Genomic DNA, 16,691 nt, shown 5'->3' with positions numbered 1-16,691 from the left:
GGAAATACAGGAACAAGAGTTCCAGAGAAAGAAAAAACTGCCAATACATTTGGTATTTCCGTGGTATTTGCTGGTTACTGCCAGGCTTTTCTCTTTGAGTGGTACATATTGTGGCTCACATCACAGAAACTAAAGTGAAATACTTAAATAAATGAGTCCTCTTGAGAGGGCTCCAGGCAATGGGGAGATGACTGCTCAGTGACCTGTGCAGCACCCTGGGTACACAGGGAGTTTCCCGTAATGATAAGACTACAAAGGAATATTTATTTATCTGGATACTTATTCAGCTTTCATCTCTGGCAGTGTTTCTCAATCAGCCATTTCAAAATGTTTTGCCAACACTAATTAACCCTCGCAGCACCTCTGTGGTAGGGATCAGCATCCCCACGTCACAAACGGGGTGACTGAATGGAGAGGACAAGTAACCACTTCACATCACAAACTGGCGACCAAGGAGTGGAGAATACAAGTAACCCCTTCAAGAAAGAAATGAAGGGAGCAAAGAAATAACGATATCCTGAAATCCCAATCCCGTGTCCTAACAAAACCACCTCCTACAAGCCTCCGAATCTGCAGCCATCCTGTTGGAAACGTAAGCAGCAACCTGCCATTCTTATCACGCAAAGTGCCTGGCTTCCTCAGCACCGAGGAAGCACTGTCTAGACATTTAATAAGCCCCAAAACCATGGTGCCCTGAAGCAACATTATACAACCCAGAAGTCCCTAACGAGCCACAGCACTGGTCAGCTGCACAGCCTATGCCACCAGGCAGATTTTGCCATAATGTTGCACATGCTGTTTATTCCATTCATTAACCAAGTTAATGGTGGCTAAGAATAGACCCTAGATGTCCTTCTGGCCTTAAAAACTTCTTTGCCCTCAAGGAAATGCAAAGTGTAAGTGGCTTATGGCATGTGTGGGACACGAACAACGAACCAAAGCTATGAAGAGCTTGCATATTTCCAAGAATTCACAAAATACATCTCTGCTTTTAAATAATCTCTGTTCCAGTTTGGGGAAATAAGTGTTTAGCAAGGATAGCACAGAACAGAGCAATGGATATATAAATGTATCATTCATTGATATAGAGACTATGCCAGACGGAGCCATAGATGTTCAAATGTCTTAGTTTTCTGTTATCTATTTCTGTGATGTTACCACTGCGGCAAATTCGCAATTCTGTAATAAACTGGTATTTCTGAACAAAGACCACTTGATATTATGCCTATAGAAAAATGCATCTTAAGTACAATTTATTCCTCAATTATTTTTTTGGTAATGGAAATTATTCTATAGTCTCATTTTTTATACATACTCCCCAATACATTTGGGAAATTTCCCAAAATATAGCACTATGTTTTTCTGCATCGCTGCTAAAAATCAAAGCATTCACATGCAGAATAAAAAGAAATTTCTTTCTGTATAAGCATTTTCCTTCTGTTGCCTGAATCCAGTCTCTTGATAATCAGCAATTACAGAAAAGAACTATAACAATCAAATGGGAGTTTCCACTTACAGAAAATCATGCTATTTATTGCATGAGTTATTCAGATGAAGAAAGCCGTTTTGGAAACCTATCAGTAAGTGAAAGAAATGGCTATTTCAAAAAACTGAAATTGTATTAACAGAAAGTCTAAAGAGTCTAGAGAAGAACATGATCCATTTGGAACTGATTTGGTCTTCTCAGAAACAGGAAAGAGTAAATATGGGGATTTAAGGATCTTTTCCTCCATTAAAATGTATTACTTTTTTCAACTGGTATTTTATCAAATGATCTTTAGAATTATATGATATTTGGAAGGTGATATTTGGGTTTCTATAGCACTATTGACTTGGGGAACCTCCAGTAAAGGACAGTTCATTCACCCATACCACACATAGTCTCCAAACTGTGGCAGTTCAGAATTCACAAAGAGAAAGAGCAAGGCAGAAGCTATGAAATGATAAATTACAGCCATTTCCACAATCAGAGGCTCCAGCTCCCATTTCTTCCCCACTGCTTTGCTTGCAGAGATGGGGTTGAATACCCGATTCCCAGGCCATGTGGACTGAAATAATGAATAAAGAGCTCAGCAAGCCAGGGAGACCTCGTACACCACAGAAGTTTTCTTCCTTCTCCATCCGGACATCTGGTTTGAACTTCAGCGAGCTGCCTGCTCAGGAGACCTACCGATGTGCCTGCGTGGCAGCCAGGCAGCTGATTTTGTGAAGCCTCCGCTGGCGGCCGGGCTCCGGGAGGACCCCCCTGGCTCAGCCCCACTCCACCGGGGTAGGGACACTTGTCCCGGCTGCAGGGGACCCAGGCCTAAGGCCAGACGGGAGCGATGCACCCCTGGCGTGCCTGCGGGGCAGGTGCGGCCGGTAGCCGGCGCGGCCGGTAGCCGGCGCACAGGTTTCCATGGCAACGCAAACAAGAGGCGGGAGAAAGCCAGGAGCCGAGCCGAGCCGAGCTGCACCGCGGCCACGGCCCCGTCTGACCACGGCCCCCTGCGGAGAGGAGCCTGCAGGAGCTCTCCTTTGGGTGAGAAACCAAAAAATAAAGGGGGCGAGGGCAATCACGGCAATTTCTTTTCTGTTTTCCACATCCGATACAGCGGACCGGATGGAGGTGCTGGCGTGTGTCACCGGGAAATCACACGCACTAACCCGCTCCTCCTCCATGTGCGAGTCGGGGGGTACGTATTGGGAAATGGGGCACATCTGTCCCTGGAAGAGTTGCTCTGTAGCTCAAAACTTGGAATGGTTTCCCAGCAAGCGTAACGAGCCTTCTCTGCAAGCGGTGGCATCATTTAAATCATTTGAGTGTATAAAACATATGCTCATCCAGTGCTCTGGGAACATGGTGTATGGATTTTATTGTATTATTTTTTAGAACTGTTTGCATGTTTACTTTGGCATATTTTTTTCTGTGCGGCAGCTTGATGCTAGGGAAAAGCACTGAATAAATGTTTCGGTAAACTAAAACCATGAATGCCTTATCTATTGATTCACATACTACTGGCCATTGGTATGTAGCTACTGAAACATAAAAATGTCAGAGACAGTGAAATATATGCTAAATGATTCTAGCAACAAAGCAATTTTTTATTTGCATTATTGAGCTTAATAATTATAATTAGCACAACTAGTGCTTCTGTAGCTTTTGGCATTATTTCCAAAGTGATGTGCAAAAAATCTATTAAAAAAAACCCAACAAACTCAAACCATAAATACCTTAAATGAATATTTATAAGTTAATTTTAGAAACAAATTCCTATACTTTGCTAAAATTATATTATAAAGCACTTTTTATCTCCGAGAGTTTCACTGAGAATTATTTTCCATATGCCAGTATCCTCTGTCTAGTCCTGCTTTTCAGTCCCATTCCCTGTAGCAGGAATTTAAATCAACCACATGAACGAGAGGATTTTTATGAGAAGGGTTTTAGATTACAGAAGTCAAGGTGTGCACTACGAGGGCTGAACATCCAGGTGTTTGCTGCAACTGCTCTGCATATTTCACAAAGTGTATTCAGCTGAACGCTGCAGGCATTTGACTGCCTTCCTACCCTGCCCTGATGGGGTTTTCTCCAAAACTCGCATCATCAGCAGGGGTTATGTTGTTCCAGGACGTAGATGAGGGACGCCTAGAGAAAAATGTCCCATTAAGTTACGCAAAGTTTAGAGAGACATGAAATCTAAGCAACCAGTCAAGGAGGCTTTTGGAAAAGGTACTTCAAGAACTGAAAAAGAGAGAGAAAACATTTGGGATGTATTCAAACAGCCTAAATTCTACCTCAGCCTCTGTGTCTCATCAACAGTGGAAGTTTGACACCTCCAAAGAATAAGATACTAATTGGGCAGCTGCAGAAACACAGCCAATAGGAAACACAAAGCACCAAGGACGTACATGGAAATTAGGCCAGATGAGTTTCGCTCAAAATACATAAAAACTGGAGGCTGTTCAGAGCAAAAAATGATACTCTAAAATAGCCTTAAAACTAGTGCAAGCGCAAGAGGATATTTTCTGCTGTGTCTTATACCAGTGCAGATCAGGAATGGTCCCAGCAGCACAATTGTATCAATTGAACTAATACCTCACTGGGACCCAGCTTGCTGCCTTTGTTGATTAGAGGACAACTTTAACAATGGTCTATCTGTTCTTTGTAAGTGAGATCATTACAATTATGCCTTTTCCCCTAGGGCCCATAGCAAAGACTACAAAAAGAGGCTGGATTCAGAGAAACAAAAACCTAACCTTCAACAGTTTGCCAGCCTAAAATTAAACACACGACAGAGTTCCCTACAGCATGTCTGTGCTGTCCAACAATCACTCAGCCTTATCGCAAGAAACCCACAGTGCCGAAGCAATTTCTGGTAAGAGCTTTAGGGAGTAAAAATGTTGCTTGTGAACCAGCAATGGAAGGATGAAAAAGTATGGGTCTGGATCGGAACTGGAGATGTGGGTGGAACAAAAGGCAAGGGACTTGAGTTGCTTTTTATATCCAGATTGTTTTGTCTTTGCTTTCCCATCAGTGTGTGTGTAAGGAGGACTCTGATTTACACAGCTTTCACATAAGCCAGGGATGAACATCTCCTTTTTGGGGTCAGATCACAAATATTTTCCAGTTTACTGAAGCTTTTTGTTAGTTCCTACAGATACAAAAGGCTCAGTGGTTAAGGTCCAGAAAGCCCCTAGGCCCATCACTGCTGTAAAACTTACTGCATCAGTTATTGGCAGGTCCCAGTTGATTGATTTGTTTATGGTTTTCCTTGGGCCAGGGTCAAAGATGCCATCTCCACATACAGAGTCAACATCTAAAAGTCTCTCTTCCAAACCTGGAATGGAAACCCAGCTTGTGCTGTCAGGTAAAGTCATGATGCTCTGGCAGCTTTTCGTTGTTAGGTCCAAGGAGAGGCCTGTATTCGGACTCTTCTGCCCACGATCAAATGAAACAGGTAAAATAGCTCCAGACTTACAAAAATCCCTGGCTGATACCGAGTTGATCAAGATATGGTCAAGTGACATAAACCGTACAGAGGTCTCGTTATATCACTGGCTTCTTATAAGCCCTATCCAGCTCCCCACTTGATTCAGCATTGTTAGATATCTGCAGCTGTGAGCACAGCTGCCTGCCCTTCAGGCGTGATGCTGCAGAGTCCCTTTGCACTGGGTCTTGATATTCTGCCTCACGTCTTCTACATCTTCACCCATTTTTTGCAGAAAGCCCAGAAGAGGATGAAGAAAACCCAATGAAAAATCCATTTACAATTCCTCCAGATACCGATATTTTCTTAATAAGGGACAAGGAAAGAAAAAAGGCTAAGGCGGTACGTTTACATGCTTTAGGCCAATGTATATACAAGCAGTTCACTAGGGCAGGCAACCAACCAATATAATACCAAAATTTAGTGCATGACAGGAATAATAGCTGCCAAATTCAGCTGAGATTCTCCCAGACCAGTTTCAAGTCCACTGAAGTCCATGATGAGAGATTAGCTTTACCAAGAGCAGATCTGAGCCCAGGCTTGCTGGTTGCTAGTGCAAAATCTGGATATTGTCACTTTGTTTGCTTACTTCAAGGTAGATTTACCACTCACTCCTGTTCCTGGAGAAGATTGCTGCCAGTGCTGTTAGCATTGATTTCTACATAAAGTTTTGGTGCAAGATCTCTTGCTTTCCACTTCAACAGGCTTGGCTTCCTCTTTGGGAAGCTGTATTCCAATGTTTAATGTGACCTTCTTCTGAACTGCCAACAAAATGAATGCCTAGGAAGAAGGACGACATGGGTTTCATGCCTTAGGCTTCTCTCCATAACATAGGGAATTGCAACCCACCAGACCAGGTGTCAGGTCTCAGGAATGTCTCTTTCTTCCTTATTTCTGCAGTGGACTTTCCTTAGGGCATGCAATCCAAAAGGGGTGGGAAGTCACAGAGAGGTTGTCACATCTCTGAGAGGTCTGATTGTTGCACGTGGTTGCAGAAGCCAGGCAGTAGTGTGGAAGCAAGAGGTCGTTGTTTCTAAATCACAAAGGGAGGGCTTCAAACAAGCTTAAGCAAGCCTCCTCACCTCACATTGATGACTGATAGTCTGGTTTTAGCTTGGGTTGAGCGTCACTGTGTAAGTATCGGGAAGGGCTTAGGAAGAAGTGCACTAAGGATGTCTGCTGAGTGATGTCCTCAGCCTAACCCATGCCCAAAGTGGGCAAAGAGCAATGAATTACACTTCAGCCCATGTGAGAGACTGACCATGAACAACCTTTTACCCTCCAGAAAGCTCTGGAGTGGGTGTGAATAGATCCTCTCAATCCGAACTTGAGGGTTTACATGCCTTTGTGAAAGTTGGACTGAATCGGTATTGAGCGTGGGCTGTCCTGTTGTCCCCTTTCACCAAGGAACTTTAAAGATGAATCTCTGGAAATTTCCATTCTCCCCCAGGAATAATCCAGGAAGGAAAAATGAGGACACTGAGTAGGTACAAACTGTCACAGCTGGTGGCTAGATGCAGAATACAAATCAACAAACTAATGAGAACAAATGCTAAGAAATGAAGTGTTTCAGTTGCCTCAAGAGAGAACATCATTGGGAGTAGTCAGATAAACCAAGCAAACATGCATCAGCAGGATATCAGTAGCCTGCAAATTTCTAAACTGTGAATAATAACCACTCATGTCTTTAAAAACCACAAAAATCAAACCGTCCGCGTAACTGACTTCTCCTCATAGGAACGTGAAAGGATGAAGACCATGAAAATCCATGAGAAATTTACTTTCTCCTCTAAAATAAAAGCAAAGCAAAAAGGGTTCTGGAAAGCTCTGCAAAAGGAGGAAGAAGAGGAGGACAGAAGACAGGCAACAAATGAAGAAAGACTGAAAACCCTTCAGGAGAGTCTTTCATGGAAGACAGCAATTAAAAAAGGTAGAGAACAGTTACTATCTTTGTAGTGGTGCTGCTCAGCTGGGTAACAGCCTAAAGTAAAAACCAAAGAGAGGATGGGAGTAGCAGTTAGCTGTAGCTGACTTTGGTGAGCTCTTGCAGACACAATAGATATATGCTGCATCTTGCCAACCTCTGCATGGCTGGGCCACCTCCATCTCACGCATTTACATACAGAGCCTGTATCACCCCCACAGCAGTAGCCTGGATTCCGCCATCCTCTATGGTCTCTGCCGTAGCTGTGAGCTCTGGGAATCAGCTGGGAGTCAGCTGAGAGTTTGCAGGACCTCGTGCCATGCAGACATTTCTACTAAGATGACCTAAAGTTGGATTTTAGTGGATGTGGGCCTAAATTTTCTGCCTCAGACATGAGGAGTAGCTTTGCCATTAATGTCTAGAGGACAGTGACCTTTGTAAGGGCCAGATTCTCCACTCCATTCTACCTGGTTTTACTCCACAAAAGCCCATATGAAACTGACCCTAAACAAGATCAAAACTATAATAAAATAATCAGTATGGCCAGCTCCAATGCCAACCACATCCATGCTCACAGCAGCCTCCATATTCACTGTGTTTTGCCTTGGCCATATTTCCCCCTCTAGTCTGATCAACTTTATATCCTCATTTCAGATTACCCACTACAAAAACAGACCTTCCGTGACTACATAAATGAGAGAAGAGAGACATTTTTACTTGAGGTACTTGGCTTTAAGAATGTTACTTTCTGTTCATTTAATTATTCTTCCCTGTGTTGCTTTATTTTGCCTTTTTTCCCCTGAGATCCCTTGCCTAGAGATCACAGCAAGGAGGCGCACATCAGACCTCATGAACTGATTGTCCAAGTCCTGTGTTCATGGTCTATAGTCCAGCAATCCCCAACCAAGAAAGGAACATAGGTCATTCGCACCATCCAGTAACAGCCATGCAACTATTTCATTTGTGAGATGCACAGATATACTGACCTTTTGGCTCCTGCTGTCCTATACATAAATTATAGCTGGGAGCCATTCTGAACTCAAAATAAGGGAGCCGTGCTGGAATGTCCCCGTTATTCACCTCTATTATTGTGCTGTAACACAACTGAATCAATCTTTGTCAGCCAGGAGTTAATGCAGTGTTGGGACTTCTGGATTCTGTCTTTAATTTCACTGGTTATTTGCTATATTACTTCTGAAATATCTCCTGGCCTCTATGTACCTAGTTTGCACTAAGACACATACCTTGGTTTGAAATCCTTACCCTCTCCGCCAACAACTATAAGGTAATAAGGTAACCAAGAACAAGGCTAAACCAACATACCTTTAAAATCAACCAACCGATGTGACTGTGTTGCCTTTTGGGTTCATTTCAGTACGCCATAGCAGTAAAGCGAGATGAGATTCAAAGGATGGACAACATAGTAAAGAAAGAGGAAAGAAAACTGGAAAAAGCTGCGTACTACCTGGAGAAGGATGCTGCCATGTTTGATGACTTCCTGAAGGAGAACCATAAAAACGCTGTTCAAGCCCTGAAAATGTAATGGAAGTTGAGGGAACCACCCGTGTGCTCTTTTGCGCTGGTCACAGGAGGTCTTTTTCTTGACCTCCCTGCAGGGTTTTGGCTAGCAAATGCTCTATGTCTGAGTTCGCCCAGAGTTACAGACCCGGTGGCACTTTCTCCCCACACATTCAACGAAAGAGAGGAAGGAGAACAATAGCTGGGGAATACCCTCATTGCAAAAGCCCTTGATTTGGCTGCAGCAAGGAACCTGCTGTTGACCCCACCACTTCCATTCCTCTCACAACACCCTTAGGAGAGGGAGATGCTTCTGCCCAACCCCTCACAGCAGGAACAGTCCCCTAAGTGAAGCAAGTTGAGCACGTTGGCCCATTACAGGTATCACAAGGGCAGAGCAGCAGCTGATGCTCAGCAGCAGCCAAATTAGGGAGGCCCTACCCTGGAAGCTTTGCTCTCTTTGCCAAGACAAGCAGGGCCTTCAGGCAGGAGCCAAGCATCACCTGGGATACATCTATAAGAGAGATTTCCACTGCTCCCCCCCACATCTTTTTCTCCGTTTTATACGCACCTTAATTCACTACCCACTTACTGTTAAATTGTTTTATGGCTTATGTTTATGCACTCTTCCCTAGTGCCGAAAAAGAAACCACAGCAAAGACAAAGAAAGTAACAGAGATCCAGGCAATCACTTCCCAAATGGAGAACCTCCAAAGGTAACGGTTGCACACTATTCCTGCCTAGCCTTTAACAGCCCCTACAGCGATATACCCTCACAGCCCTCGGGGAAAAAGGGAATCGGGCAAAAAGATTTCTGAAAGTGTTCAATTTTAAGAGTCAAAATGTTTCAGCTTTTGTTTTCCAAATGCTGGCTTTGTTTCTAAAACAACGCAACTGGTTTTTTAATGATATTTTTAAAAAGTATAAATATTCCAAAACCACAATTAAATGCCTCGTCTCAGATTAAAAACCAAACAAAAGTAAGTAATACATTTTAATGGTGACCTGGGGAAAGATGAAAAAAAAATTTTAATTCCCATTAAGTGTTGAGCTGGCAAGATTTCTCATTCATTTTCAAGTAAAAATTCCCAAATTAGCAAGCCCAGTGCCATAGCAAGGTTCTGGCCACAGAGATGTGATCAGACAACTTCCACATGAGGGACCACAGAGAGCACGCAGGGCAGGTTCCCATTTGTCTTTGCACGTCCATGAAGACTTGTGCCCTCTTGCCCCTTCTCTGGGTGAAGCTGAATATCAAGAGTTAGAAAGAACCTGTTCAAACAGGGGTTTTCCTCCCTGCTAACAAACTTTGTCCGCTTCTCTCAACCCAGTGATATATCCAGATTCAAGAATACTCTGCGAGAGTACAAGATGTACAGGGACTTCCTCTATCAACTATCTCCGAAAGAGTGGCAAGAGGAACATGGAAAAAAGCACACAAAGAAAAAGGATTTGAAAACGCCATCCAAAGCTAATGAAGAAGGTGCCTCGCCTCCCACCACCGCAGAGCAGGGTGAGTGCCCGGGAAGAGCTGCCCACTCCTCACTGGGAGGCCCCATGCTCTAAGCGTACATCTCTTCTTGTCTCCAGGCCAGGGTCTGACAGCCAGGACAAACGCTGCCAGTCCCTACAGCACCGGTTATAGAGATGTGCCAAGTTCCCTGCTGACTTCAAAAAGTTTGGACTTCAGGTCATTACGTGAGATCAGGCCACAGCCCAAAAACTTCCTGAAGCCTCTATCAACAAGAAAACTGTAAGTACACGACAATGCAAACAACAGACTTAAATACCGGAGAGAGCTTTCAACTGACTGGGAGTCAGTACAGAGGAAACCTACTCCTCACCTTGGCTGTGAGCATTCTGAGGTCTGGGTCCTACTGGAACAATTCAAAATACCAGTAGAAAGCCATCAGGTGTGCAAGTCAGTACCTTTGTAGCTACTCCAACAGAGCTCCATCCTCAAATCCTCCGCTGAGAGCCTTGCCCAAAGAATTTGGGCCTTGAGGTAACCCCAGAAGGAATCATAGACCTAGGGCATTTGTCCTGGAGCAAAGCTTCTCTGTGGCCTATTTGAGGCTGAGATCCTGGTTTCCACTGTTGGTCACAGCCGCCATGCAAATAGCTGCCTGGTGTTTTGCCATTAACGAAGGTCCAAGGTCACTGCAGACCCACATTGCATGGACTGTCTGCTTTAGGTAGGAGCCTTCAGACGGTGTATGCTGGGGTGCAGGCAGGGTAACGCTGCTGTAGTGTCGGCAGGGGAGCCTGAGAAGAGGGGGGGCAGATGGGAGTATGAGGCAAGTACGACCAGCTCCAGCTTCTTAGCCAAAGAAAGCAGTATTCTGGAAAAGCAAAGCGCGAGTGGCTGGTGAGTCTCCTCAGGCCAAAAACCCTGGCTATCAATAGAGTTTGAAGTAAATCATTGCTTGCAGGGCCGTTTCCTCTGCCTCCACTCTGAGCGTTGCAGGTGCCAGGCTCTGCCAAGCAGGGCTGCCATGTGCCACCCCTCGTGAAGACACTGCAATCACCGGGCTGCTGCCACATGGCAGGAACGATGCGGACACAAGCGGGGCTGGCACTAAGATGATGCAAACAGAGGTTTTTCACCCCTCCATGGGACAGGGTGGCAGGTGCAAGTGGAGGTGATGAGCAGGCTCTGCTGCCAACATCAGTCAGGCACCTCTTGCCTTGCTCTTCCAGCTCTTGCGCACGCTTGCGCTGGGGCTGAGCAGGCAAGAAAGTAGGCGGCACTGCTGGTTAATGGCAGTAGGCTGTGCAGAGGAAGAAGCACTCAACAACCTTCTCCCAGGGCAGGTAAAAACTGCAGACCCCCATAGTGGCTACACCATGTTGTATAGGAGCAGTACCACATCCCACACGGAGCACAAGGCTTTCTCTACACTTGCTGTGCTGCTGCCTGAGCCTTTTTAATAAGGCTCTCACCTCTGCCTTCTCATTGCCCAAGAGCCAAAGCCCAAGAGCCAAAGCCTCCCATCGAGTTTAAAGGCGTTTGGATCAACACCCTCAGTTCAGGCTCATGCGTCATGTCCCGACCCCGTGGCCAGCAGAGCCCGGGGCAGCTCAAAAGGCAGCTTGCCTTGGACAGACGTAGCTCCCGCGCTGCGTATTTGTGTGACCCCGAGCTCCGACTGACCCCCAAATAGCCCACAGCCACGGGGGCCAAACGTGTGAATGTACAAAGGACTGTTCAGGAGCAAACAGCAACAGCAAACAACAGTTCATAATTCACTAACGAGGTCTGCTTTGAGCTATCATTTCTCTAAGGGCCTGATACACAAAACGCTTTTTCAGAAGTTCATTGGAGGATGCAGAAAGCGAAACCTGCTCGGACGAAGATGAGGTCAGAAGTCTCGTGTTGAAATATTTACACGTTCTGTTTGTCCTGTGTCATTTGTTCATGTCACTAATTTCTCTCACCTTCTAACCATTCATTATGGTATTGAGGAGTTACTGTAGCCAATAATTATAAATGTATGTTTATATATTCATAAATGTTCATGTTTTAGCCACACATATTACAAATACCTTAGTTTAACTTTCCTCTTCCTTTCCAAAAACCTACCATCTTCTCAAAGCTTGCCATTCCCCAACAAGATATGACATTATATAATGGGAGATTTTGAAATTAGTGAAGTTACTGTTTTATGTCTGAAATTGAAGTTTTCCCACTCACAGATATTCGCACCACTTTTTACTCCCCAAAATGCAACTTGTTTTAGGGGTGAGCTACTGAGGTAGCGTAAAACTACACACATGGCAGGAAGGTGGGAGACATTTGTATGTGGACAGTTGTGGCCCTCTCCACATGGGAGAGCATTTGAACAGCCAGGGCTGGTGCAGACCAACCTCCATGTAGTTCAATGGAAAAGAAGCTAGAGGAGGACAAAAACTCATCACATGTGTGTTCCACTCCAGGAGCCTGAGTTGTATTTTACTGATCCCCAACAACTGCTGTCTATTTTCATGGAGATGGAGGAAGAGATCTTGTCCTTCATCCAGAATTCCCAGGAGACCGAGGAAAGTTTGGACAAGGTCCAACAGACTTTCATCACCACACAGGAAAGAATGTAAGTGTGATCCTGCAAGTGGTGGGAAGGGGTCCCTGTGCCCCAGCTTTCCAACGTAAGTGACCCCCTCTTGCCCCCACTAGCACCTCGCCACCAGGCTCATGCTGCAGACCACAGGTAATGCTGTTCACGCAGCACACGACAAAGAGTCTCCTTCTCATACCTTAGAGCCCAGTTGCAGCCCAGGCAACTCACCATCTTGTGAGCTCCCAGGAAGGTGGCCCATCTATGTAGTTTAGGAGATAGGACCTGAGCTTGGGACTAGTTCCTTATCCTCAAGGGTCAGGCTGGGGAACTGATGCATTTAGCATCCCAGTGTGGACATAAGCCAGAAGTACCGTGTAATTCTCATAAAGAAAGACCAAAGGAAGAAACAAGGCATGTCCTAGAGTGATCCAGACAGCACGTATTCTGACTCAGTGCAAACTCTTCCTAGAGGAAGCCAGCAGGGAAGCAAGTGTAATTGCAATATAGTATTTCAGTGGCAGGTAGACACACATATTCCCATTTAAAGTGTAGCTTATCCCCTTGTGAAAGTTTTTAACGGTAATCTACTTCCCCCATTGACTTACTAAAAAATCTTGAATGTTTAGCTATGCTACTTCTCCCTCCCTCACACCAGCACAGTAACCGTTATTCCAGAAAAATCACAAGTTCCCTCTGCTCCCAGAGCTGTGGGTGCAAGGTCCCCAGAAATGGCATGAAGTGTTACCTCCATCTGCCGGCAGCAGGAGGGACGGTCCCAGGCTGGAGAGCAGCAGAGTCGCCGTGTGTTTCAGAGGTGCCCTTTCAACACACCTCCTTTCTCTGCTGGCCTAGGGAGAAAGAGTTAGCAGAGCTGAAACAGCAGGTAGTCACCCTCAAATCCTCCATCGCCAAGGAAGAAGAGAGAGTAGCAGATCTGAAGCTCAAAGTTCACCTCTTTTCCTCTGGAGAATACAACGATCAGGTACACCCCGAGATCAAGGCAAGGGGGGTCAGCACGCACATAAACGGTTCCTCTCCAGCAGCCATATCCATCCTGGGAAAAGAGCAGACAGCGGGTAGCGCTGGGGGGGGATCAGCACTGTTTCTCAGCAACGGAGCTAGAGCAAGGGCAGGTTTGGGGCACCGCTGAGGCAGCAAACCGGGGCAAAGGCGTCTGCTCCGCGCCGCTGCTACGAGGTGGGAGTAGGGCTCACAAAGGCAGCTGCAACCTGTCCCAGGCCACAGCAAAGCTGGGACGATGAGACCAGCAGAAGAATGGCTCAATACAGCCATCTAGCCCAGACTGGTGCTAAGCAAACCGGGAAACAAGCAATTGAGTCTTGTTGAGGGAATTAAAGCGTACTGATTTGCTTTGCTTTTGGAGGGATGTTGTGGTTCTACTGGGCAGAACCCAGCCGTGTCTCTCACCGTATCTCCTCTCACTTCTAGGACAAAATGCTCACAAGCCTGCACAAGAAAGTGCTGGAAGTCTATTGCCACTGCACTGGAGAAAATGAGTCAAACCTGCAGACGGTGCAGATGCTAATGGTGATAGAAAAATGGCTCAATGATTTACTGGACAACCTGGAGAGAATCCCACCAGCAGAGAGAGAACAGGCTGAGAAAGCCAAAAAAAAGGAATGGAGGATAAGGTTAGACAAGACCTCTTCTGGAAATGGGGCCTCTATTTTTAAATGTTGACAGCCAAAAGCAAAGCCACTGAAAAAGCCAAATTTGTCAGATCAGCTGAGGAAACTGTAACAGCAATCTGAAAGCCAGTGTGACCAATCCATCCCATTTTACTTCTTTAAGGGTTTCACATTCATAGTACCTGCATTTCCCAATCAGTGAGCAGCAGCCCACAGCTACATTAGAAAAGGGAAAAGTCTGGAAGACTAAAAAAAAACCCCCAAACAAAAAAAAACCAAAAACAGATTCAATGATGAGAATCATCATTTTAAGACGACAATTTGCAGTAACAATATTTAATCTGATTAAATAGAAAATTACTCCTCTGTAGTTATTTAACACACTCGAAATCTGACATGCCCTGATATTTTGTCAGGCTTCAACAGGTCCATAAGGGCATGTTAGCAATGCCAGCTTTCAGATGTTTCTTCTACAAAACCCTTAAGTTTAACTTGTATTACTAAATTAAACAGTAGCCAATTAACACAATAAATTTAGGTTCCAAGATGAGACACGTTCCTTTTGGCTCAGTTACACAATCTGCAAATGCAATTTCCCCTCATAAATAGCAAAGATGCAACTGGACAGCTGATTGTATCTGGCCATCCTCAGGTGAATCAGATCCAGCAGAGAAAAAAATAATAAAATAGTGTGAGGATTTAAAGCCAGAACAGTGACATTTCCCTCCTACTTACTTTCTCTCTCTGCATCTTTCCTCACCTTTGTAGTAGAAAGGTTGTGATGCTTCTTCCTGATGTTCTGTGAATGGTTTTGCACTCTTAACTTAACAAAGAAATGAGACACACATTTATTCTACTCTGGGGATGGAGGAGAAGAATTCAGGAAGGAATCTGACCCCCCAAATAAAAAGCAAAACCAACCAAACAAAAAAAAACCTTCAAAGAGCATTTAAAATTTTCCCGAAGACCACAAGGTTAAGAATTCATTTTCTCTCTGCCGCAGTGTTCCATAGCTTGAGCCCATTTCTGTTCCAGCGCTTCATTTCCACAGGGAATTGCAGCAAGTTAACAGCATCAGCCTCCACTGTGCCCATTTAGGCGAAGTGTAGCTCCGTGGATGTAAACCCCTCCTACTCACATCTGTACGTTACAGACTTGGTTGCACTGGTGAGAACCCTTAGGACACAATAAGCACCATTCACCCACAAAGCTGGTGAGCATCCTGGTCAACTGTAGAGCGTAAGTCACCTGCTGAAGGTGGTACAGAGCATGTCTGTAACAACGAACAACTGTCCGACATCCCCATTTGCAAAGCTTGACGTGCTTTTTCCACCCCTCACTCCAGAACGAGTAGGATCAACTGCACCAAGTGTTTCTTTCCCTCTTACCAACTTCACAGCAACAAACTCCGGCATCAGCTATACCCAAACCCCTGTGCTCCGGTGGTCTTACACCGTTAGATGTAAGATGTAATGTAAAATGTAGTGTTAGATGTTGATGCTGTGTGTCAAAAGCATATTCCGTGTAGCTGCACGCCGCATTTAACCCATCCTTTATTTGCTATCTTCAAAAGGCTCAGAGAGGAAAAGCTGAGACAACAGAAGCAGCAGCAGGAGGAAAGATTGCAAAGGGCCCTGGAAAGATCACAGGCAACTATAAAAAAAAAGGTAAGTGCAGTAATCCATAAGAACACCTCGCCTCAACAGCCCACGTCAGAGAAGCTGGGGGTACTTGAACATCGAGTGGTAAAGGGAAGAGTGTTACGAGGGGCCTCCATAGCTGGTTGGGGATGGCCCCCATACCAGTTGCAGGTGCAACAGTACATTGTAGAAGCTGAAGCACAAGCACACACACAGCCTTCAGGTACTTGACACTCATTTTGTAATAGAAAAAAAACACTTAATAGACACACTGAAACCTGCCCAGAAAACAGACAGCAATGCGCCATGGCCCCTCGCAGCAGGAGAGCCTGGCAGCTTGAAGCAGCTTTAGCTGCGTGGTTCAGACACGCTATTCCAACACAGCACTGATGCACGCGCCTCTTCTTCCTCTGCAGAGTGGCAGGAGGCTGGTGTTTCGTTCCAACCCACCTGCCAGGAAAGAGAAAAAGCACAGCCAAGAACAAACGGATAAGGAGAAAGAAGAACAACTCTATTATTTCACTTGACAGCATAGCCTTAACCACAGCATGTAGGGCTGACCCTACTCTAGAAGTTGTTTTTCATCTGCATTCTGTTAGTCTTTGCTCAGTTGATGAACTTCACGGTCCCATGAAATTCCCCTCTTCTCTTACCCCAAGATCTTCTCCTACCCTAAGACTGGAGGGAAAGTTCCTGTGTCAGGCAACCCCTTTTTCCCCCCTATTGATCTTTTGCCTAAGAAAATAAATTAAAATTCTCTCATTTTGCTTCTCAGACTCCTGCTAGCAACAATGCTTTTCTCATTCAGTTTTTGACACAAATAGCACTACCCCTACAAACCCGACTCGTGAGATCTATCGCAGTCCTGAGTAACAATCTTTGTTAAGGTGTGACTAAGCCAGGCACCTGCCAGACATTTATTATAATCAAAAGTCTGT

The 16,691-nt window shown here is 45.1% G+C and overlaps 1 protein-coding gene across 1 annotated transcript; it reads left to right on the top strand.

Annotated features, from left to right (window-relative positions):
- Positions 1–2,376: 2,376 nt before the first annotated feature.
- Positions 2,377–16,529, top strand: CFAP100 (cilia and flagella associated protein 100). Its single transcript, XM_075158874.1, has 16 exons — positions 2,377–2,521; positions 4,182–4,355; positions 4,761–4,847; positions 5,203–5,309; positions 6,705–6,897; positions 7,546–7,613; positions 8,267–8,430; positions 9,045–9,125; positions 9,741–9,922; positions 10,000–10,162; positions 11,722–11,770; positions 12,346–12,497; positions 13,317–13,446; positions 13,914–14,116; positions 15,687–15,780; positions 16,170–16,529. Exons 2-16 carry the CDS (start codon positions 4,289–4,291, stop codon positions 16,278–16,280), a joined length of 1,851 nt encoding a protein of 616 aa, XP_075014975.1. The 5' UTR covers positions 2,377–2,521; positions 4,182–4,288; the 3' UTR covers positions 16,281–16,529.
- The last annotated feature ends 162 nt before the right edge of the window (positions 16,530–16,691 follow it).

This window comes from Calonectris borealis, chromosome 10 (genome assembly GCF_964195595.1).
Source record: "Calonectris borealis chromosome 10, bCalBor7.hap1.2, whole genome shotgun sequence".
Taxonomy (NCBI): Eukaryota; Metazoa; Chordata; class Aves; order Procellariiformes; family Procellariidae; genus Calonectris; species Calonectris borealis.
The sequence above is the reverse complement of the archived record's forward strand: the minus strand, read 5'-3'. Positions and strand labels throughout refer to the sequence as shown.